A 24288-nucleotide genomic window follows, 5' to 3' on the forward strand; every position below is an offset into this window, starting at 1 on the left:
TATCACAAAAGAGGTTTAGACCTCTACAACTCTCTCATTTATTTGGTGCTCCTGACTTTTTGCCTACTTTCCTTTCCTAAGTGACCTCACCAGCAAGTGGAGAAATGCTCTGTGTAACCATATTAACAGGTGATTCTGTTAATATGGATTTTGGAGCAGAGGTGAAGGGCCCAATCCAACTCTTGTTCAAGTCAATGGAAAAATTCACATTGAGGTCAATGGGAATCTGTCCCTGACTTTAATGTGAGTTGGACTGAGCCCTGAGGGATAATATACTCAGGTCAATTTCATGGCAAAGGGAAAAGCTGTACCATTTTCTTTATGTCTAATCAATGAATTAGCAGTAGCACCCATAAGTTACCTATGCAGTTGTACGGGGTCCTACACATCATCTGCTATCCACTCAACTCATCAGCTATAGTGCCTCAACCACGCCACTAGCCTACCAGCTATTTCTAGCACCCTGGTACCTACAGTCTTCCTTTCTCTTATATGTCTGTAAAACTGTACCAGGGGAAGAACCAGAATTTGAATTACTACCAAACCTACACATTTGGTAGACAAATGTGGAGGTGATGAGGAGGTCCTTTCACACATGGCAAAGACACTTGGTGGGACCCTACACATCTTTCTTAATAAAGACCTTCACAAATACAGAGCCTGTAGCCATCTGTGTCATAGACAAAATATAAATATTACCACACAATATTGGCCAATTCTTGTACTTAAAATATGTTTTATGATTTATTATATTTAAAACATTAAGAGACTTTGCTAAAGTATTTTCCTGAACTTTGTAAATAATTTTTAATCATTGCTGGTAATAACTAATTGTAAACCTGAAATAGCTCTATTTCCTCACCAGATCCTTTTTCCTTCCATTACGTATGCACATTGGTTTGTTATTGTAGGTCTGCCCGCTAGCATTGATTTTTTTATTTTGAACTTTTGCAAAGAACTACATGGACTTTGTGGAAAATATGCAAGGATAAAAAGGTAGATATAATTTTGAGCCTGGCATCACCTTTCTGGAGAAAAGTTACAATATTGTATAACTATGGAGAGCAGATTTCTCATATAAAGGAGGAGCACTTGGAGTGCTTTTATAGTGTTACACAAAAAGGGATAAGTCTTGGCTGGCCTTCGCCAGAGTCTGCAAGGATGGAGGAGGGGGCATGGAGCCTCCCCTCCCCTCCGCAATTCCTCATGTAGGGCCAACCACAGTCTTTGCCTCTTTGCTCTCCTGAGCACAAAGCCTCCTAATGCTGTTGTTAGAGTGGAGGGGAGCAGTTCCACACCACACTACTCAGGCAGTGGCTAAAGCCTGGTCTACACCTAAAACTTAGGTTGATCTACCTACACCGCTCAGGGGCTGTGAAAAAAATCACACCCCTAAGAGATATCGTTAAACTGACCTAAGACCTGGTGTAGAGACTGCTAGGTCAATATAGAAGAATTCTTCTGTCAACCTACCTACTGTCTCCCGAGGAAGTGGATTTACTACAGCAATGGAAAACTCCCTTTTGTCGCTTTACCAAGTGTCTATACAACAGCATTACAGCAGCATAGCTGCAGCTCTGCCACTGTAGTGTAGTCATAAAATAGAAAGACAAAATAGAGCCTAAAGTGTATAGGAAAATTCCTATTACCAGTTAGTGAAAATCATTGTTATGGTATCATGCCATCAAAAATGATATCACAAGTTGTGCAATCACCACCATGAAATAAAAAAGCTTTTAGAAAGTTTGAGAAAAATCCAAAACTTGTAAATGAAAGGAAACTGTTTAAAATCTAAAGCCAATAAAATAATAGGTATTTTCAGGCGCTTCTAAGTCTACATACTCCTGTACACCAATAAAGAGTTAAAGTTGTTGGTAGGTAACAGGAGATGAGTGTAAAAACCTCCAACCACTTCAAATTGCTATACCATCTAACTGGGGCTATGGCACTCCAGTAAACCAGCCATCACTGCTTTAGTATATAACTTACGTAAGCAGCGTTTTAAGCAGTTACACAAGTAACTGAAGTTTTGCTATTAACAAGTACTTGTTTCTCTTTATTTCTTTTGACTCATAGACATTCGCAGTAAAACCTCCAAAAATAACTGAATTCTGTATTTGGTTAATTTAAAGTACGGGGCCTGAGGACTCAATCCTTGGCCGTAGCTGAGGACTACACGATGCAGAGTAGTTGCAGGTGCCAAGGTGATGTAAAGCCCACCTTTACCCTCCCCCAATCCTAGACATGCTGTAGGCAGGGAAAGTCCCCTGGCATAAGTTAGAGCAGCCTGAAGACTACCAGGGGCTGATTCAGCAGTCAGTGATCAACCAGACACAAAGGAGTCTCAAAGATGCCCTTTTTCCCCAAACCATGCCTCTTACGCAGGCTGCAGGAAGGAGTGATATAGGAGATACTACTCCGGCACTAGGGTGGGGTGACTCTCCCAAGGTTGGATACAGTGATTTTAGGGCTGTTTTGTGCCTGCACTGTAGAGCAGAAGAGCAGACAGCCCAGTGTGACAAATTGAGAAACGGTCTGTATCATTTCTTATTAATATGAATTGTGTATGATCCTGTTTCCCTGTTCAAACTGGAATTGTTGCCCGCCTGAATGTGTAATCAAATCAAAGGAGGCTGTACAAGAGGGATTGCTAAGGAACTCAAGAGGGGTAAACATGACACAAATAAGAGAGCCCCTCACATACTCACTTGAAAGATGCTAAGACAACAACAGCTGGGCCATCAACTAGGGAAAGAATCTACCTGGCGTGCACAATCCCAGTTAGGATATTTTTCTCTTCCCCATGCTAGGGTAGAGATCAAATGACCCACAGAGGTTAAAAAGGTGTCCTGACAGAAATGGAAAGGGGAAATGGTCCCCTCAGCTAGAAGCCAACAGGGACACAGAGGCAGCATGTAGTAAGGCTGATACCCAAGATAGAGTGACTTCAGCAAGAATCTTCAGCACGGGGTCATCAGCAAGTAAACTGTAACTTGGTGTTCCCTGTCTTCTCTGGGCACCAAGGCTATGTCATGTCTACCTCGGGGCTTGAGGGGAATGCCAAGTACAGGTGAGATAATATGTGTAGACACCTCTGTTATTGTTGACTCTACTTTTCTAAGCACTATGTATGATTTGGGCAAAATATACCAAACTTTATTTTGGAGAAACTGCTTTAATGTCACAACATGCTATTCCTGAGCACAGGCTCCTGACAAAGAACTCTTGCAGGGTCCAAGCCTTGCTGGATCTACGAGGTAACACAGTTGGCACCTAAAGACCCAATCAGAGAGTGGCTGGATTGCAGGACCTGTCCCAAGGAGAAATGGGGGGAAACAGGCCAACCGTTTGAAATGGATGCCCTCAGGGGACTGGGAAAGGGTCTCGGAAGGAGCAGCCTATCCAGAGACCATGACAACCAGGTTCTAAACTTAATTATTAAGGGCCCAATTGTGCAACCTTTCATCAACTTGGGGAGCACTTACTCCCATTGATTTCAGTTGGGTTATTTTCATGAGTAAGTGATTCCAAAGAGTTGCAAACCTAGACCCTAAATTACAGGGCATTTCATTCACAGCTCATATGCCAGTACAAAACAGTGCATTTTTACTTCACAGCAACATAACTCACTGTACAAACTCTATACCAGGCACATTCTAATTCAGATAGCTATTACTGCAGAGATATGTCTGAATTTAGATCAGAGAACTAAAGTATTTTACAGTAACTGGAACACTTAAAGTTTTATGCCTGATCCATTTGCCTCTTTCCTTTCCCAAATCAGTGAGCACCTCCCAACGGCTAATATTCTGAGGCAGGGATACCTTTCCCATTGTTGGTTTGGACTAGACATAATTATTTCCTGAAATAGTTAATCCAACAGTTTAACCTTGCGCAACTGGCGTAAATAATATAATACAAAGAGAAAAACAAAGTACAAATTTAACATTAATCCCGTCGTGCCAGTTCCTCATTCCTGCACCATCGGACAAGGATGTAGACACAAAAATCAGTTCATTCATTTATAATACAAGAGACATACTAGGGACTTGGAGTAGTAAATCCTTTAACCACAGATGGCCAGCTTCCTCGCAGACCTGGTGAGTACCCTGGGGTTTATTTACTGCAGCTGGTGTTTTTAACACTATCAGCACTTTAAAGATGACTAAACCAATATAGCAATAGAAAAAAATCTTTCTCCTACTCACTGAAAACTAAAGCTGGTCAAAACCGAAGAAAATAATTTTGAACAAAAATTTGAAATTTTGAAGTTATTTCTATTTCACAAGATCAAACTTTTCTGTCTCACAAAATTTTTCATGATTTTAACCAACATGTTGAAATTCTTATTTTTTTTTTTCCTTTATTGAAAATCATGTTTTCTGTCTGAACACTGAGTTTTGGTAAATGAAATATTTCATTAAAGATTTTGAAAATATATTGGTATAAATACTGATATAATTTCATTAAAATTTTGGTTAAAATTTGTGAAAAATGTAAAACATTGAAAATTTTTCTGTAATATTTCCATTAAGACCTCTTTAAAATAAATCTATGTATGTGATATGGCTTCTCTGAGTAATAGTCTGTTCTGTAGTCAAGATGGTTGAAACAGCATAATATACTTTTTAGATGATATCCCTTTAACAAGAAAAGTGAAAAAATACTGGAAAAAGAGCATTACCTGAAGGCTCCTAGGTAGCTGGGAGGACAGTCTGGGAGACAGACAAAGGACAGGGAGAGTCATGAGGTGCTTATTAGCACATGGCGTAAGAGAACACAAACAAAATATGTGAAAATACAATCCACTGAAGCAGAAGAGCGATGGACACCTCAGGGAATGTAAGAGAAAACAGGCCTTGTGAATAGGAGAGAAACAGAGTGACTGAGTTCTCTGAGTGAAATGGAAATGTGTAACTAGAATTGAGCCCCAGAGTCTGGCTGTCACGTGCCAGCTTCAGAAAAACAACTGAAAGTAGATCACTGACCTGAACTGACTCTAGACATTTTTCCGCACCAAAAAATATGGTTACCTTGAGACCTAAATTTTTCACTGGAAAATGTACATTCCAAAGAAAAATTTCAGTGTTCCTGCAGGAAAATCTGAAATGAAAATTTTTGTTTAAAATCAACTTAAAATGTCATTTCACTTCAGTTTTAACAGGTTAAAAATGAAATGAAGCAACATTTTAATTTTTCATTTCATTTCAAAATAAACTTGTTTGCTTTGATTCACTCTGAAGCTTCCTAAAGCCCAACTTTTTTTTAAACCAAAAGATGTCAAAGATTTTTACCAGCTCTATTTCAAAAACGACTTCTCAAGTTGTGACAAAGATGAGAACATGGTTACAGAAACAATGCCAAACTTAGGTCTTCTGGTCTTGGCTGTGTGAGATCTGTGTAGTAGTAGTAGTAGCAGCAGCATAATATAGAAACTCTGCCTCTCATCTTATTTTTTCATCCCATATAGACAGTAAACTATTGTGATAATGAAAACCATCATCTAACTTTGATCTGTCAGTTTATTGTGTTGCCATTGGTTTCATAGGTCTTATTTTTCCTGCCTGCATCACATTCATCTTCAGAAGGGCAACTGCCCTGAGTTCTGTTCTATTTGACAAGGGCACCCTGTACACAGTAAAGACACAGCAGCAGCAACTGTCACAAGACACTGCCAAAAGAGAAAAACAGATCTACAAAATATACAAAAATATCAATGGAGCAGGCTGATGATACCTTATTCATGCCACCAACAAAAATACTGTTTCTAACACCTGGACATCTCAGCCTCACTTTCTGTGACCACAGGATTTAGGATCAGCTGAGTGCAGGAACCCTCTACCATTTCTGAAGGAGGACACACCACCTGAAAGTTTGACCACTTTTCCCCCCATTTGATCAAGACAACATATGCCAAGTAGCAGGCCATCTCCAGAGCCTCCTCCAATCAGAAGATTTCCCAGAGAGAGGGCAATATTTCCTCTAATTTAGAACTAAGAGGTCCTTAGGGAAGATCCCCAGCGATAACTTCCTCTTTAAAGGACAAGGCAATGAGAACTGTTGTCAGTTCTAATAGCTATAGAATACTTCCACCACTACCTTTATATGACTTAGCTGCTGATATACTGACCATGCTTTGTTACAAAGGCTTCTGCAATTTAAGTCTCCATAGCAACTTCAGCAATATGACTTACAGATCTAGCGTCAACCAAGAAAGAGCCTGTGAGGCATTTAGGATGCCAATACCAATTAAGACAGGAGGTGAAAGAGGTAGAAGGCTCAGGTCTGTGTCTAGGGCAGAACACAAGAAACAGTAAGGGCTAATCAACCAGAAATTATGCCTTTCTGCTATAATGAAGAAATGATCAGGATAAAGTAAGCGTTGCTCAAAGTAGGGTTAAAGTGCGGGATATAATTCCCAGCTGGACCACTGAACTGGAGATCTTTATTGTGGCTTTTATCTGGAAATCAGAAGCCTGAACTCTTCATGGAGGGCAAGACAGCTGACTGAGGAAGAAGAAAAGATTAAATGAGTTCCAGGGTCTAGTGAGAAGCGGGCAAGATGAATGCCTCCATTCAACATGACCCAGGGACTTTTTCTCTTTATTGGATAAGCAGGAGGATCATCAGAGAAACCCAATCCAAAGGAAAAGCAGGACAAATAAAGGTTCAGAAAGGAGAGCTCTGCATAAGGAAGTTAAGAAGCATTAGCAGAAATTACTGTAACTTTCAATTTCACTCCACTAAAGTTATGCTCAGCTTCCCCAATGAGTGTTTCTGTGCCTTTATATGTTCCCCAACTTTCCCTTCCACACAGAGTGCAACATTAACTGCAATGAAATGTACATAACGCAAAACCATGTAACTCTTTAAATGTATATTTTGGCTTTTCCCAGCATATATTGCCAAGCTTCATTAAGATAGGTCAGTTTCTCTCAAAGTCAAATGTAAGCATGGGAGCAGCATTTCTTTGCATTGTGATAACTTGCAGAGCTCCATTAAACATATTTTCCCCTATACAGGCTATAACTACTGGCTGAATACAAGTTTTCTGTTGCATCTCCATGACCCCAAGCCCACGGCTAAGAAATCAGTGATATAGGAAAGAGGCAGTGAAATGACTGCTAAGGAAGTTTTAATCAAGATATTCAATAAATGTATGCTAAATCGGACAGTAGTTTGTCCAACATCTTATACATTTGAGTCTTTCCAGGATTATGCAGTGTCATAGCCATGTTGGTTCCAGGATATTAGAGACACAAGGTGGGCAAGGTAATATCTTATTGGACCAACTTCTGTTGGTGAGAGGGACAAACTTTCTAGCTTACACAGAGGCTAGGTCTCCACTACAGACATACCTCGGTACAAGCACGTTGCTCAGAGGTGTGGAAAATCCACACTATTGAGCGATGTAGTTATACTGACCTAACCCCCGCTAACAGCACTATATCAGTTGGGGAGCTTCTCCTTTTGACATAGCTACCGCCTCTTCTGGAGGTGGATTAACTACACTGATGGGAGAAGCTCTACTGTCGGCATAGGAGCATCTTCACTTACATGCTACAGCGGTGCTATGCAGCGTTTCAAGTGTAGACTGGCCCAGAGCAATTCTTAAGATTTGGGAAAGGTATTCAGTGCCATAGCTAAATAGAAGGTTGAACAGACTGTTTAGCATAAATAGTAATACATATTTCAAGGGACTATTCAAGATGAAGTGGCCCTTTAGCACCTCTCTAAAAACCTGGAATGAGCTTTTATTCCTTAATACCTCTCCAGTCATAGTGGGGGCAAAGGAAAAACAACCCAGCCCATCTTTTTTTCCCCCCTTTCCCCCTCCTATGACTGGAGAGGCATTAAGGGGCCAGTTCACTTTGAAGTCTCTTGATGTGTTTGTTAACTATTTATGCTAAACAATTTGTTCTGCCCTTTATTTAGGAAGATAGATTGGTATAACTACACCACTCAGGGGTGCGAAAAACCAACACACCCGGGCATCACAGTTAAACTGACCTAATCCCTACTGTTGACAGTGCTACATCAATGGGTGAATTCTCCCATCGACCTAGGGCAAGCCTACACTACAAGATTAAGTCAACCCAAGTTATGGTAGCATACAGCCACCACAATAATTAAATCACTTTTGCATATCTACACTATGCTCCTGTGTTGGTGGTGCACATCCTTACTATCAGCATTTACATCAATGCAGAGAGCAGTGCACCATGAGTAGCTATCCAACAGTGCAATTTGCCACCATCTAACACAGGGTGTTTTGGGAAGGGTTTGCACTACCGCATGGGGGCAAACAAGTTGGGAACATGGTTTCAACATCCCATGATGCACTTTTCACCATTCCGTAATTTTATCTGCATCCCATAATGTTTTGTGCCTCTTTTCAAAAGCCCTGCAAACCCACACATCCACCATCTTTGTGAGAAGCACTGATCCTGCACAGCTCTGCACTATTATGATGAGTGTTGTGAGTACAGGTGCCTGATCCTGCAATATTTGCAGAGCCACCAGAGGAGCTATGGGGAACATGACAATTTGTGCTCTCTTCTGAAAGGGAAAGGACAGTCACTTTCATTTCACAAACATGAACCAACTGTCTCTCTCTCACATACTTACCAGAGGTCCCTTCTCCTGCATCAGGCTCACCCAGGATGGACTGTAGGGACTGGCTTGACAGCTCTGAAGTTAAAAACAGGTCCTGGATCGCTGCACTACTGAATCCTGGTTACCTATCCCCCATACTTCTCCTCCTCCACCACCTTCTCACTTTTCACTCCAGGGTCCTGCGAGTGACTCCTCTAAAGAAGAGTTGCCAACCTTGCATTTTAGTTTTTATTGACATGAAGATCTGAAGTTGATTTTTTTTACTGACACGGTAAACTTTTTACTGACATCACTAAAAATACTATAAACAATACAGTAATGTCACAAAAGTGTGTGCTCGCTCGCAATATTCTGTACACAAGAATTTGGAATTATGCAATTGTTTTAGCTGCAGTTAATTGATCAATTGGATTCTTTGGATGTGTGCAATAATAGAAAACAGGAAATTGATAAAGTCATGATCAGTGTAGTTTTTTGATACAAGAAGTGATTCGGAACGACAACAATCAATGTCAAAATACAATATATTTTATTTCTACCCAATTTTATGGACATTTTCACTTATTTACGGATTTACTGATACTGTACAATTTTAACACTTTTTTACTGCCAGTTTGTAAATTTATGGACGGCTGGCAACCCTGCTCTAAAGTATCCATGGGCTCTTGGGGGTGGGAGTGCCTCTGCGGAGGATGGCATGCAGCTCTTCGAAAAAGCAACAACTGCAGCTCCACACCAGAGTGACTGTTAGCTTCCCTTGCCTTCTGGTATGCCTGCTGCAGCTCCTTGGCTTTCACGCAGCACTGCTGCAGGTTCCTCTTGTAGCCCTTCTCCTCCATGCCCCAAGTGATCTGCTCATAGATATCGATGTTTCTATGGCTGGATCAGACCTGTGCCTGCACAGCCTCTTCTCCACACAGAGCCAGGAGACCCACCACCTCCTGTGTATTCCAGGGAGGAGCGTGTCTGCAGTGTAGAACCAGCATGGTCACTTGGGCAGTCACTAGGTGAGACCTCCACACTGAGCAAAGAGGAAATGGAATTTAAAAAATTTATTGGGCTTTAGAGGGGAGGGACGTATACCTGTGTACCTGGCCGCCAGGCAGCGGAGTTCAAAATGGTGACCAGAGCAGTCACAGTGGGGCACTGTGGGACACCTCCTGAAAGCCACTAAAGTCAACGTAAGTAACACAGTGTCTACACTGATACTGCGTTGACCTAATTATGTTGACCTAAGCGCTCCTCCTCTTGCGGAGGTGGAGTTATTAAGTCGGCGTACTGAGCAAGTTACATCAGTGGGAGCCACATTTTAGTGTAGACGCTTACAGAGTTAGGTCGACATAAGTTGCCTTGCATCAACCTCACTCTGTAGTGTACAGCAGGCCCTAGCTACTGGATCTCAGGGAGGTGGAGTAACTACACTGACAGAACCCCTCTCGTCAGGGTAGATAGTGTCTTCAGTGAAGCGTTGCAGTGTTTTAAGTGTGGAAATCCCTGAGTATATTTGCCAGACCTGAAGAAGAGCTCCGTGTAGCTGAAAGCTTGACTCTCTCACCAATAGAAGCTGGTCCAATAAAAGATATCACCTCATCCACCTTGTCTCTTTACCAGGTTAATCATTTCCTAAACAGTCTTGTTTTAACAAACAAAATCAGGGGTCTCTTATTTAATCAAATAGTAACAGCTACCATTTGAAGGCATAAAATAAATTTTGTCATCTCTAGTCTATGAACACTCACTTTCTACACACTTTCATAGTTGGAAAGAAATATTTCCCTACAAGATGAGACTGAATGACAGAATAAACAGACAAATTCTAAGTGTTCTGAACCTTATCCAATGGGCATGAAAGAAATAATGCAAAGCAAACAGTACAAAGTCAAATTTAACTTTGACTGGTCCAAACCTACAGGCTTCTTCTAGTGCCTGGATTATACAATTTAGGAAGGAACAGCGGAAACCATCCTGCTAATTCAAGAGACCTGCCACAAAACAAAGAGCTAAGAAAACTCTCACCCTGAAGATGGGCAGCTCTCTCTCAGACTTGGTGAGTGCTCTGTCATTTATCTATGTGCCAAGCATTAAAAATCCAGCAAGATGGCAGGGAAAAGGGAGAACATGAGAAAGGATCTGTTCATTTTCATGCTTCTTGTACTTCTAGAATGACATTCAAACTCTAATTTAGTAATTTTAACATTTTCTCCCCAAATCAGAAAAGTAAATGTGGTACTTCAGACTGTTTGACCCAAAACTTTTATTTTTCTAAATTTATACGATTATATTTTCAGGGATATGCAAATCAGTGAAGAATGTTCAATGTAGTTAGTGACCCAAAGTCAGAAAACAAAATAAAAAGTAAATATTTTCAAGCTCTGAATACCTATATTTGGCACAGTCACCCACAGCTGGAGAAGACTTACACTCTAAGTGAGAAATATCTCTCTAATTAAAAGAGATTTTTAAGGTATATAATTTAGTATTTCAAGGGATTATTTGTTGTTCAAATCCCCTGTTAATACAATAGGAAATTCACTAATTATTTCTAAGAATTTTGTATGTGCAAGGATGAGGAGGCAGGGCCATGTACAGCCTGACCATACCAAAAACTTGTCTTCTATCTTCCAGGTTCAGTGTCAGGGGCTATTTCTAATGATTTTTGTATTGGGAATTGGTGGAACCTTCTCCTATGGCTTCCAAGTTTCTATGATCAGCTATCCTTCCCTGGTAAGCAGAGCATCCTCTACAGCTAAGTTCACAGTGTCAGGTTCTGGCCTGGGCATGTTCTTTAAGACAACTTAAAATTCTTTCCTCAACTCCTTCCATTCCCACTCCATCCATAAGGAAAGGTAAGAATAGTTTGTAAAACCCCAAGGGATGACAGCTAAGCAGAATTTATTAAGGACCATGGACATTTGTAAAGGAACAGGAGACTAACTGCACCACAGACTTTTATTAGAAGATGAAGACTCATGTGATTTGCTACCCTTTAAAAAGTGTCTATTTCATTGTATGTATCCTTATTAATGGGAGTCTCATATGAGCCTTGATGACAGAAGTGTCTCTTATAATGACTAGAACATGAAAGAAGAAAAGATACAGAGTGAAGCTCAACGTACAAATTAAAATCTAAGCACTGAACTATTATAGCAAATTAAGTACCTTCATCTCTCATACCAACTTCATTATAATAGTTCAGCTGAAGGAAGACAATTCAGAGTATGGAAAGAATTAGTTCAACTTACACAGTAATTTTTTTTCTAAATTAGAAATTTTAGATATAATAAGAGACCTTATTGTCAAAGTTTAAGGCAATTGCATGTGTAATCCCCCTCCATGGTCCAGCAAGGGCACCCAATCTAGGCTCCCGGCTCCTCAGCCATTACCCCTCTTGAGCATAGACATGTTTCTCCCCCCACACAACCAGGATATTTCCAAACTGCACAGCCCGCAGCTTACACTGTGATATCCCCCAGCAAGGCAGACTGCCTATACGGCCAGCATCTGCACTTCTACTTTGTCTTCAAAGACTAACAGCAGTGCAATTGCCAACAGTTACAGGTTACCACACAGCTCTTTATAAGTAAGCACACCTATTCTTAAAGTAAAAGCATTACAGAGAAAACATTAAAAACAATAAAAAGCACTTACATGCACACTAATAAGCTTACCAGGGATCACGATCACCACAACTCCAAAAAAGGCTCTGGTAAGAGAACAGTCCTTCAAACCCCACACAGGGCTTTTCCTGTGATCATTGCTGCTTTTGCTCAGAACAAGAATCCTCAGCCTTTATGGGGCTCCAGTAGCCCAAAGTCCCCCCAACCCTTGGGCTTGAGGTCCTGTCCATTTGCTGGATCAGAAAGAAGACCATGAGTCAGCTTTAACTCAGGTTATTTAACCAAAAATCTATTATTTGTCGGTTAGTCCCTGGAGAATCCAGTTTGACCCAGTATATGCAAGCCTTTCTCCAGGTGGTAGTAGCTCATTGGAGGTGTTACAACCTGATTGAATGTGACTAACTACAGCCAATTAATCTTAGTTCCAGGTGGGCTGTGGTCCCCCTGCCCCATAGAAATACATACAATCCATCAATAGTACATAAGCATTTGTATTTTAATACACTGAACTCTTAAAATACTTGAACTTAACTCAATAAGGTTTTATTTAATTCAGTAAGGTTTGTGCAGGACATTATCATATCTGTCACACTTATCATTGGGATTATTGGTAATGAAACTCCTTCCCCCCATCAATTTTTCTTTTAGTACATCAAGAACTTCATCAATGACACCTGGCAAGAGCGCTACCACTCTGTCATCGATGAGCAGACCCTCACATTACTGTGGTCTTTCATTGTCTCTGTCTTTAGCATTGGGGGATTCTTGGGAACCATCAGCTCAAGATACTTGTCTGCAAAATATGGAAAGTCTGTATCAAGTAAAAAGCACTTTTAAAAACTATCCTATATAACAAGGTAGAAAAAGTATGGTTGGCGTTGAGACAATTGTCCCTAGGGAAAGGAAAAATAGTCCATATTTTTCTAACCACAGTGTTGCATTAGTTCACACCATCCCTCCAATTAATGTAGTTATATATATTTCAGTGATAGTTCTCTATTTACCTCTTTCACCCAAGTGTTCAGTCCAAAATATTAATACCTGTGTTGTGCAGAAAAAAGTAGATTAAAACTGATTTTAAGAGTGATCTGGTGGCCTCGTGCTCTGCAATCCTATATAGGAAACCAGAATTTGATTGCTGTCAGAGCTACAATAGTGAGTGAATCAGCTTCTGGAAGGTAGCACTCCATGTTACTCATCATGTTACTTTTCATCCTGCCAGTCAGTTAAGGAAGGGCACTGACCTTCTCCAAAGGGAGTTCAGACTAATCCTCCCTGATCAAAATGATTATAGAATACAACAATTGGGGAAAACTTACATGCACTCACAGGGAAATTACTGTCCCTTACTTTTAAATTCTAACTAAATATATTGGGTTCCTCAGATGCTGTAAATCAGCATAGTTTAATTGACTAATATACTTACCTCTATTTGATAATCTTAACTGGCATAAAATTGTCACCTTTCTTCTGCCTTTCAGCAGAAACCAAAGAGTGAAATAAAATGGAGATTGAGCTACTCTTTGCATCCTGATAGCCTGGTCCTCCAAAACATGGTGAAAGTACATTAGTGGAATAGGGCAGAGAAACTTGCACTGCTACTGTCTGATGTATCTGTTCTGTAGATTAACAGGATACTCCATATTTCGCTGCCATTAGCTCTAATCTCTTTCATGAGCATTATACTGATGTGACCAGAAAATATAATATCCAGTAATGGGTATGGCTCAGGAGGAGCAGTTCTGTTTCTTGGGGAAAAAGCCCTAAACTAAGGATTTAGAAAATAAAATACCTATTTATGAAATGTTCAAGGGGACATTACTTATCTGTAATTAGAAAGACAAGGTGGGTGAGGTAATGTCTTTTATTGGACCAACTTCTGCTGGCGAGAGAGACCAGCTTTTGAGCTGTAGTTGGCAATCACTCATTCTTGAGTTTGTGGCCCGGCATAAAGCCAAGATGGCAACAACCCAGTCTCAAAGCTGTAGAGAACCAGCCCTGCACTGAAACATAGGTGCCATGCAATACTCCATTTTTCATCCTTCTCACAATGGAAAAACAAGAACTACAAAATGTGCCTTGAAATTTATTCAAGGTGTAAATTACTTTTAAAAGGAACACATTTTTAAGAGGATAAAATGCCTTTGAGTTTTCTAGTTTTTTTAAAGTATATAGACAGTATTAAAATACGGGGACTCAGAAATATATAAAAAAGCAGTAAAAGGAAAATTAGAGATGCCCTGAAAAATTAAAATTCCTAAAAGGCAAGAGAGTATGGAGGCACCTAGCTTATTCACAAAGAAGTTGTATAACACTAATAGACCTAATCTTCATCCTTGTCCAGAGGTGAAATCTAAGCAATTCTGCTTAATGAAGCATACACACACACATACTTCTGAATATCTCCTGGATGGTACTGATTGCAGGCTCACTATCACAGCAAGTTTATTTCACATCAAATCAGCCTCAGCATGACCTTCAGATGCATCTTGATCAGATTATAGCAACATCAGATTCAGCCACAGTCATACACAAATGGTCTTTTAGAAAGAGTGGAGCCTATTGAGCTACTATGGATGACTAAAATGGAACTTCAGCACTATCTTTAGAAGTAATTTAGAATGTTACGACATTTTAAAAATAAGAAAAACTGAGCTCTCAAATTAAGGATAACTAGGATGAATGTATGTCTATACTGACAGTGGCAAATTTGCTGCCATCATATTGATCTATCCGGAACACTTGAGCAGAAGTGAAGACCCGCTCAATCGATCCAGAAGTCAATCTATTAAAACCACCTCCAAAAAAAGCGTAGCACTGCATTGACGGGCATGCATTTGCTATCAGCGCAGCGCAGTGGAGACGGTGTGCAAAACTGAAGTTATGAAGTCGACAGGAGTTACACAAACCACTCTGCGTAGCTTGCGTAACTTCCGTCAACTGCTGCCGAATTTCACCAGGGAGTATCTAGTGTAAAAATCTCTCCTTTCATCCAGTGGTATAGACTACATGTCTTTTTTCCCCCCAGAATATGGATTTTTTGATGTAAGTCCTCATGACACTATTCAATTTTCATGCATCCTTGACAGAGGTAGACAATTGTACAGAATTTCTATCAATCAGATGTTATAGTCCCTCCTGGATAATACTGAGGACTCATACATCCAAGGCAATCTGGAGCCATCAGGGGTAAATCATCCCTAGTCTTTCTCCTTTCAAGACTGGATAAATGTGTATATCCATGGGGAATGAGATCTGACTGTGTTAGGAATGCTTTCTGAAGTTCTTAGGATTCTTCTTTCCTTAGAAGCCATAAGAGGAAGGGACAGGGAGGCAGGCACAAAAGCATAAAAGGCCAAAGACAAGAATGAGTCACTGAAGTTCACTGAGACAAGAAGTTCACTGATGCCGCATAGCTGCTAGCATTAAGCATCAATGAGGATCATTAATCACACATAGCACCAATAAAAATGAAGATGAAACAAAAAATTTTTGAGTGGGTGTGAAGATCATGTGTGTTGCCTGGATTGTTGGTGACCTAATCCATGTACTAGTAAGTGCCTCAATATTTTTCTTTTCAAATAAAGACTGACATTCAAACACAGGTAAAGGATACAGACAGTTTAACTGTAGGGTGTGTCCAAAAAGGCAAAGAGCTAGGAAGTAGTGCAGTTGAACAGTAGGGCCTGCTTTACACTGCTGGTGAAATTCAGCGGCAGTCGATGGCAGTTACGCAAGCTACGCAGAGTAGTTTGCATAACTCCCATCGACTTCATAATCTCCAGAGGAGTGCCTTCACAAACTCTGATCAGAAAGGAACTGTCTAGTAGAACATTGTTGGTTATCTAGGTTCCTCTGCAGGGATAGTGCCAGATGCCCTTACTGAAACCAAAATCTCAGAACTTTGATCTTAAAGAATTCCCATCAGATGGCACAGATTCAGGTGTGGGAGATCTGTTGGGATGGGTATCTTTAAAGAAATATTCTTTCAAAATTATCAATACAGCCTCTGCTTTATCTGACAGAAAGGCTCCGATACACATTTGAACAGTCCACTTTAAATTTAGATTACACCACTTTTGGTATCAATTTAAGTAATGACTCAACAGCATGGCAAACTCAACTGCTAGGTCCCACTTGCAAATTCTGGATTCAGTAATGGTGATGACTTTATTTGTACACTCAGAGGATAAAAAGAGGGTATTTGGGGAAAGCAAGTGAGGTGATGTTACCAGTTTTATATGTCTTTTGTGTGCTGTTACAGAAAGAAATGTCTTATGTGCAATAACCTGCTTCTGATAGCAGCTGCATTTCTCTGGGGCTTCAGTAAGATGACAAAGTCCTTTGAGATGATTTTGATTGGGCGTTTCCTTTGTGGTTTTAATTCAGGTAGGTTGTGTTTGATTTCTACTTGTATAATAATCAGTTGGGATCCCCTGGTTGTACAAACTTGTAAACCAGAGGCTAGATCAATATTACTAAAATATCAAAATGAAAGAGGTCAATAAGTTGTTATAGAGTGAAAGAAAGGAGATGATAACCCAAAAGATACAGAATAAAGAGGTTCAGAGAGAGAAATGAGAGAATGCACCTGATTGCTTGAGACAATATTCTTCCAGCTTAAAGGAAAACACCCTGGAAGTGTTAACTTAAAAAAAGACTAGGTAATACAGCTGACAGTAGAGATATCGTGGCCCTGCAAACAATAAAATAAATAATGTTCACTTTGTATTGCTGGTATCCTGCCTAGACTGAAAAGGTTTGCATTTTACATCTTTTATCCCTATGTATGTTATCAAAATCACATCTCAGTCTCACTGCGTAGAATACAAGAACATCAGTTAGATTTCTTATTTTTTAAAGAATAAACCAGAATTCACCCTAATTTTTTCTTTTAAAAATAGGTTTTGACCTTTCTTAATTTCCATTTAGACAGAAGAATCCTCCCTTTAATGTTAATTTGTGATATGGAGCCACAGAACTAATTCCACTTCCATTGAAGTTAATGTCAAAACCCATTGACTTCAGTGGGACTTCAATTACATTTTCATTCTTTTAAACAAACCTATCCTCCCTCTTTTCTCCTATTCAAGGTTTGGGTTGCTGTTTACATGGGCAGTATTTGGGAGAAATTTCCCCTAAGAAGCGGCGTGGATTTACAAGTGTCACTCTCTCTCTTTTTGTAAATATGGGAAAATGCATAGGGCAAATTGCAGGACTAAGGTAAAACTAATTTATCTATCTTTGCATTTAAATTTCTGGGATGTGTGCGTATTATTCTTCTATTCATTCTTTAGCTATCCATTATTATTCCACATAGTTTAATTCAGTCTCCCCATTTATCACTCAAAAACATTTGGCAAGTTTCATGGAATTATTTGGGGTTCTTTTATTTCTTGTTTTAACCCGTGCTCTCTAGTGAACTTCTAGGAACTGAATCTTTGTGGCCTTTACTGATGGCTATTGGTGGAATTGCAGCACTGCTGCAGCTGGTCACTCTCCCATTTCTCCCTGAGTCTCCACACTACCTCCTGATACAAAAAGGAGACAGAGAAGGCTGCCAGAAAGGTAACATGGACAACCTTAATTTTCTGCCTTTTTTCTAGTAGCTTCTGCCCAGTTATTCGTGCTGCAATCTTGGAAGAGGAAAAGATTCCATATCATTTTGAAGAAACAAAATACCACTTGTACACTGTACTTTCTTAATGCTTTCATCAGGATAGTTCAGAAGAAGTTTTAGTGGGGGTTAACATTGTGACTAAAATTAGTGGCCATAATTTCTTTACTCTGATATATAACAAGTGCAAAAATTAACATTTATGCTATACTGAGTTGTAATTATAATCAGAAGAGTGATAATGTAAAAATGATATCTTATTCCTGAACAGATTGGATCCCTGTGCGTTTTCTGAGCAGTAACTTGTTTGTTTGTTAGTTTTGGTTTTCTTTGTTAAGGTAAATATTTATCTGTCTAAACTACTAGCTAACAATAACATTGCACAGCACAACTAATGGAGAGTAATTATAGCAGACTGAGATATGAACAAATTTATTTAAAATTAAACACTTTTTTTAAGCCAGCTGAAATCAGACACCTTTATTTTGCACAGTCTTTCATACTAATGGTATCCCAAAATATTGTTCAGACAGAAACTAGAAAAGTTGAAGCATTCAGTATTAAAGCCAATAACAGAGGAAGAGAGATAAATGAACAAGCACAGGCAAGCAAAAATTTAAAAAATGAAATTTTAAAAATGGTAAATGAATGAGGCAGAAAAGTAAGAGAAGATAATTTCAGACAGCAGGAAATGGAAGGGAAAGGGCTCTAGCACCAACAGTGTGGAGACTGTGAGGAAGCAGAAAAGATATTGTTAAATGAGGGGTTGTTGAAAGTAGGGAGCAGAAAGAGATCAGGATACCACGTTTCTCTTAAAACAGCTACTGAGAATATCAACACCTGACAGGGAACAAAGTTAATGTGTGTCTTCACATCAATTGAAGTGCGGATGGCTGAACTGATGGCCTTCCATGTAAAGATTTAATTAAAAAGAGTGAGAGGTCAATGATAAGTTTAAGGGAAAGCATGGTGGAGCAATCCATTAAACAATGACATAAGAATTGACTGATGGATTGAGTAATTGATTTATTCACTGCATACTTTGATAAATATACATTAGAATGGTAGATCAATGAATGGATCAGTGGTGGATGAATGAACAGATCAGCTATTTAATATCTTCCTTAATTATCTGGAGGTTGGGGGATTAACAGCAAGTTGAAGGAATTTGGAGAAAATATACTATTAGTGTTCTGAACACCAGTGGGCACAGAGAAATAGTAAAGAAGACCTAAAAGTTTAGAAATATTGGTGGGAAATAAAAATATATTCAACATGGAAAAGTTATAAGATAATATAGCTAGGGATGAAAAACACTAATTCAATAGTGAATGATAAAGAAAAGTAGGAAAAATAAATGACAAAAGACATATGGATGATAGTGGTGCAGCAAGCAAGATATGGTGGTTGCTATGTACTCTGGCTGTGGGACAAAAGAATAAAAACTGAGTCTTTAAATTATGAAGCAGAAAGGCATCACACCCTGCTCCACCTGGTCTGGTGATACTACTCATTGAATATGATATTCACTTTTGGGTATCTCAATACCAAGATTGATTGACAAATTGGAAGGAGTACAGAAAAGAGTAACAAAAACGACATACTGGGGTAGGGAGGGAGGGTTTGAGGAAAGATTAAAAGTGATAAAATATACAGTTTAGCTAAGAAATACCTAAGCAGAGACTGGGAACATGGTAACTGAATAATGTAAATACCAAGAATTGAAAACTTTTTATCTATGTTTGTTGAGGGGTTGCTGTTTAAAAAAAATTACAAAAAAGACTTCACCACACAAATTGCCATATTTTCCCTTATACTTATAAAATGGGAGATCTGTGGTGATGATTCTATTTTCACTAGAAGTAATGGTATAGAATTAAGATTAAAGAATTAAAGAAAAATTTCTAGTCTGCAAATTGAATTCAGAGATGAGTCTAGTATAAGTCACTCTTCTTTCAGTTCCTTCATGTGTAAATTAGACCAATTTAAACACCATTAGACATCACGATACAATATGTGAAAGCAGGTCTAAGGGAGACTAAATTAGCATAAGGAGGCCTAATTTAAACATCATTTCTGCTCACACTCCCTTGGAGACAATTAGACTCTTTGAAATTCAATCTATTTATTGACATATAAATTACACACTCTTACACATCATTTCTCAATTTGGCCCTCTTTGTCTGACTCAGAGTCTAAACTGGTGTATAATGCACATCAAAGAGATGAAAGAAGGAGTACACAAGTAGGGAGGGACTACTCTTAATCTTAATTTAAAACTACTTAGCTCGACTCTCCTATTAAGCATTTTTTCTGCATTTCTTCCCACCCCTGGTGTATAAATTACACCAATTTAGATTCTCTTAGATTCAGTGGCCCAAATTCAGAGATGATATATAAGGAGTGTAATTTGTACATTGGAAAGTGGATGAGAGTCTCCAGGAGCTGATTCTAAATAGCTGTAAATTTAGACTGCTTTCGATTTACATAGTTCCATATCTTATTTTGGTCCAATATTATTATTAATAGATACTGTTTCTGGTAACTGCAGCTACAAGTGCAGGAAGTAAATGATGCTGAAGAGATCAATGGTTGTCTGACCTCAACCCACCTGTACATTGCAAAGCCTAATCTATAGTGCATAGGGGTTGACGCCACAGAGCTAGAGGTCCCTCTCCCCCCTTCTTTTCTATTTCCATTCTCTCAGGGCCAGGATCTAACTAATTGATCAACGGCCTTGCATGGAGTCAGTTAGTTAGTAAACGACTTGAAGACTGATAAAAACTGATCGACCAACACATATAACGGGTTAATTTGTTTGTTGCCTAATAGTTTTGAGTGTTTTTCCTTTACAGCTTTGAAGCAACTGTGGGGTGAAGGGAATCATCAAGAAGCAATTGATGATATGGTGAAGGAGCAGGCTACAATGAAAAAAATCAAACCCATTAATGTCCTGGAACTCATAAAAGACCGATCCTTGCGATGTCAGTTGTGCTTACTGATCATTATTGGTGTTACCATACAGCTTAGTGGTATCAATGCAGTTAAGTATTCTCCTCATTTCCATCTTTACTATAAATCGTCACTGAGAAAGCCACATATTATAACACCAGCTGTATTCAAAGATATGAAGCAAGACCACATAGTCTAAAGATTCCACCAATTTTAATGCAGCAAAAGCCCGGACACAGCAGCGCCTGCTTCCACTAGAGCTCCAGACAAGTACACAATCCATTCAAAACATTTGTTACATTTTCCAGTCCCCTAGTCTCTTTCAAACCACATTCACCAACAACTCAGCTCACAAGAGGGGAAGTCCATTATAACATACACACTTAGAAGCAGGAGTAGTATAAAATGAATTTGAAAGGCAACAAATCTGAAACTGATATTTAAAAAAGGGATTTTTTAAGTATAATTAATGCATGCAACTTATTGTCACATAATATCATTTACTCCAAGAGTTTCATAGGATTAAAAAAGGACTTGACATTTATATTGATAATGAGAACATTGACAGGTACATTCAGTACATATATTTGTAATTTACAGATTTCTATATAGCCTCATGCTTCAGGATACATCAACAACTAAGCGATGGAGATTAGGAAGAATCTTCTGCTATTAGCAATTTATGCCCATTACAGGGATTCTTAGACTGAGTTTAAGGCCAAAACGGACCAACAAATTATATACTCTGATCTCTTGCACACCACAGGCCACTAAACCCCACCCAGTTACCCCATACATTGACCACAATAACCTGGATTAGATTTAAGTATAACAATCCTCCAGAGACTAAATTATTGTGTGCTACCAATACAAAATAGGAGGGATTGAGCTACATCAATGCCCAAGGCCCCTGCAATGGCATGGAATTGATTTTGTAAGATATACCCAAATAAACTCTTGCACCTTTCTCTGAAGAAGCTACTGTCAGCCACTACCAGTAAAAGAACCAAAATAGCAAATTTTATGTTCCTGTGTAAATCTTCAAGACCTTGGTGCACTGAGAGTTCTGTATCTCAATATAATAATGTTCCACTGGTCTATTGCCCTGACTGTCATTTTTTTTCTTTAAAACCCCTTAGACCACTGCAGAATGGGCAGATAGAGATACAAAGAAACACTCCTAATCCTAAACAACTGCTATCATATTTTTATTATTGTTATTATACAATTTTTCTTCCTTCTGCATTCAGGAGAATTGGACCACGTCTTCAGCTGGTGTGAATCAGTTCAGCTCCATTGACTTCAATTAAGTTACATCAATTTACACCATCTGAGAATCTGTTCTATAGTCTTTCTAAGGACAGAATCCTTTGTACACTTGCACTGTGGGAATCCTTGACATTTTGCACGATTGCAGTTGAATGTCTGGGGCCCAATCCTACTCACCTCATTCTACCACAACTCCCCTGAACTTCAAGCAGAGCTGTGCGTGAAAGTGGGAAGGGGTTTTTTGCCCCTTCAGTTAGTTTTTCCTGATGATACTCAATTTTCCATTTACATTGGGGGCGAGGGGAGGTTATGCCTTACAAACACAGGCAAAGTTTACTGAGCTCAGAATGGAGGCTGAACATGCATTAGGATCATAATGTTTTTCTATTACTATCTTGAGCCAAAAATACTTAAACAGCTTATAATTCCCCAGCTCCTGCTTTTGTGATTTGGCACAGTAATGGAATTTCAGTATGTCCATGAAGTTGGAAAGCTCTTTAGGTAACTAATCTTCCATTGGAACTATTAAAATCTGTTCCATGTAAACATCTTAACACAAATGTTAGGGTAAGAGCTCAATATTAACTATTAAATACACACAGATAAGAGGTTACTGGGTGAGAATCAACCTCTCTGCTATCTGACCTTTTACTCACAAACAGTCTTGCACAGGTGTGGTTCAGTGATATTTTTTAAAATATTGTTTCTTTCATTACATTTTCCAGATCTATTTCTATGCCTTTGATGTGTTCCGTACAGCAGGATTTGCTCAAGATCGTATCCCCTACATATCTCTGGGAGCTGGGATCTGTGAGTTCCTCTCCTCCATATTGTGTGTAAGTCACACTGCACTGGGCGCTGGGATATGTAAAATTTCCATAACTTGGGAGATGGACAGCTCTCTGAATCAATGAAAAGAGGTTTCTATTTCTGCAAAAGGGTTTTTCAATATGAAGTAGTAGCTTCTTTCCTCTGTTCTTTGACCTCATCAGGTAGTCTAGTATAGACAAAGGCACCAGCATTTCTATCTCCATGTGATCTAACCTTGGTCAAAGCAAGTTTAGATGACATGATGGAATTAACACCAGCAGACACTAGTGCCTCGCCTATATTACCGCTTCCATCATTGCTTTCACTGGAGGACCTGCACTGGTGGCAGTGCAATGGAAGGAAATTGTCATTAAAAAGAGAGCTCTGGCATTAGGATCCATAAAGGATATTGCATCCCACAATTTATTGGAACATCTACAAAATAGGAAGAGCTCACTGAGAGGTGCAGTGAAGCTTGGTGAGTAGAAGGAAGATGTGGTAGAAGAACTCCAACTCTTTACTATTGGAAGGTTGAGTTTAAGTTCTTGATCAAAGCAGAATTGATGCAGAGAGGAGGACCAGGCCTCATGACCCTCTAAACCTCAGGATATGTGCTCCTGATTCTATCTCTGACAATCTCTTAGGTTGCATACTTAGCTCATTCCATGATCCCATCTAGCGTCTACTCAAGGAGACCTCATTCAATGATATTCGTCTTTCAAGGAGTTCTAGGAAGGCATCCACACATGAGGAAGAACAGAATGGGCTCCTAAAAAGGACATTGTTCCACATCTCCTTTCACTTAGAAGGGACACCAATTTCCAGTTCTATTAGGAACTTGCTTGAAAAAGATTTGGAATCAGTGAGAACTAGAGAAGAGGCAGGTTCTGCACAAGAAAGAGTTGCTGGCACAATGGGACTATTAGTACTTTTTTCATAGATTACAAGGCCAGAAGGGACCACCATAATCCTCTAGTCTGACCTCCCGCATAAAATAGGACATAGGACTTCCCTGAATTAGTTGTTGTTTCAAATACAGCTTATCTTCAAGAATCACATCCAATTTTGATTTGAAAATGCCCAGTGATAGGGAATCTACAACATTTGATAAGTTGTTCCAGTAATTAGTTACCCTTACTATTAACAAGTTGTTCCTCATTTACAGTCTAACTTTGTCTAGCTTCACCCGTTAAGGCAACCTCTAGCCATTAAGGCAGTTTTGAGGCAGCTAAGCAAGATGCTGTGTTCAGAATGGAGATTTGCCTAATGAGGTCAAATAGCTTATTGAACCATAGTGATTAAGCACTCATTTTCACTGAAACTTTTTATGGGGAACATTTTTTCCTGAACATCTCTAGTTTTCATACTGGCAGGAGCTACGTGGGAAGTCAGACGGAGGAGGAGGAG

At 39.3% G+C, this 24288-nt stretch overlaps 1 protein-coding gene across 4 annotated transcripts in view; it reads left to right on the forward strand.

The window, feature by feature from the left end:
• The first annotated feature begins 3965 nt into the window (after positions 1–3965).
• Positions 3966–24288, forward strand: part of LOC137154373 (solute carrier family 2, facilitated glucose transporter member 11-like) — a 29069-nt gene continuing 8746 nt past the window's right edge. Inside the window, exons 1-9 of one of the 4 annotated variants that reach the window (XM_067549962.1) lie at positions 3966–4100; positions 10529–10663; positions 11242–11340; positions 12882–13042; positions 16498–16622; positions 17327–17456; positions 17653–17801; positions 20706–20893; positions 22797–22907. In XM_067549962.1, coding sequence (XP_067406063.1) covers positions 10640–10663; positions 11242–11340; positions 12882–13042; positions 16498–16622; positions 17327–17456; positions 17653–17801; positions 20706–20893; positions 22797–22907 — 987 coding nt within the window. In that variant the 5' untranslated portion in view covers positions 3966–4100; positions 10529–10639. Of the gene's footprint in view, positions 4101–10528; positions 10664–11241; positions 11341–12881; positions 13054–13093; positions 15787–16497; positions 16623–17326; positions 17457–17652; positions 17802–20705; positions 20894–22796; positions 22908–24288 lie in introns of those variants that run through there. The other 3 variants (XM_067549965.1, XM_067549963.1, XM_067549964.1) reach the window with 3 other exon arrangements.

The sequence above is a fragment of the Emydura macquarii genome, unplaced genomic scaffold, assembly GCF_026122565.2.
Source record: "Emydura macquarii macquarii isolate MOO-44397 ecotype Brisbane River unplaced genomic scaffold, CSIRO-AGI_Emac_v2 contig_1254, whole genome shotgun sequence".
Taxonomy (NCBI): Eukaryota; Metazoa; Chordata; order Testudines; family Chelidae; genus Emydura; species Emydura macquarii.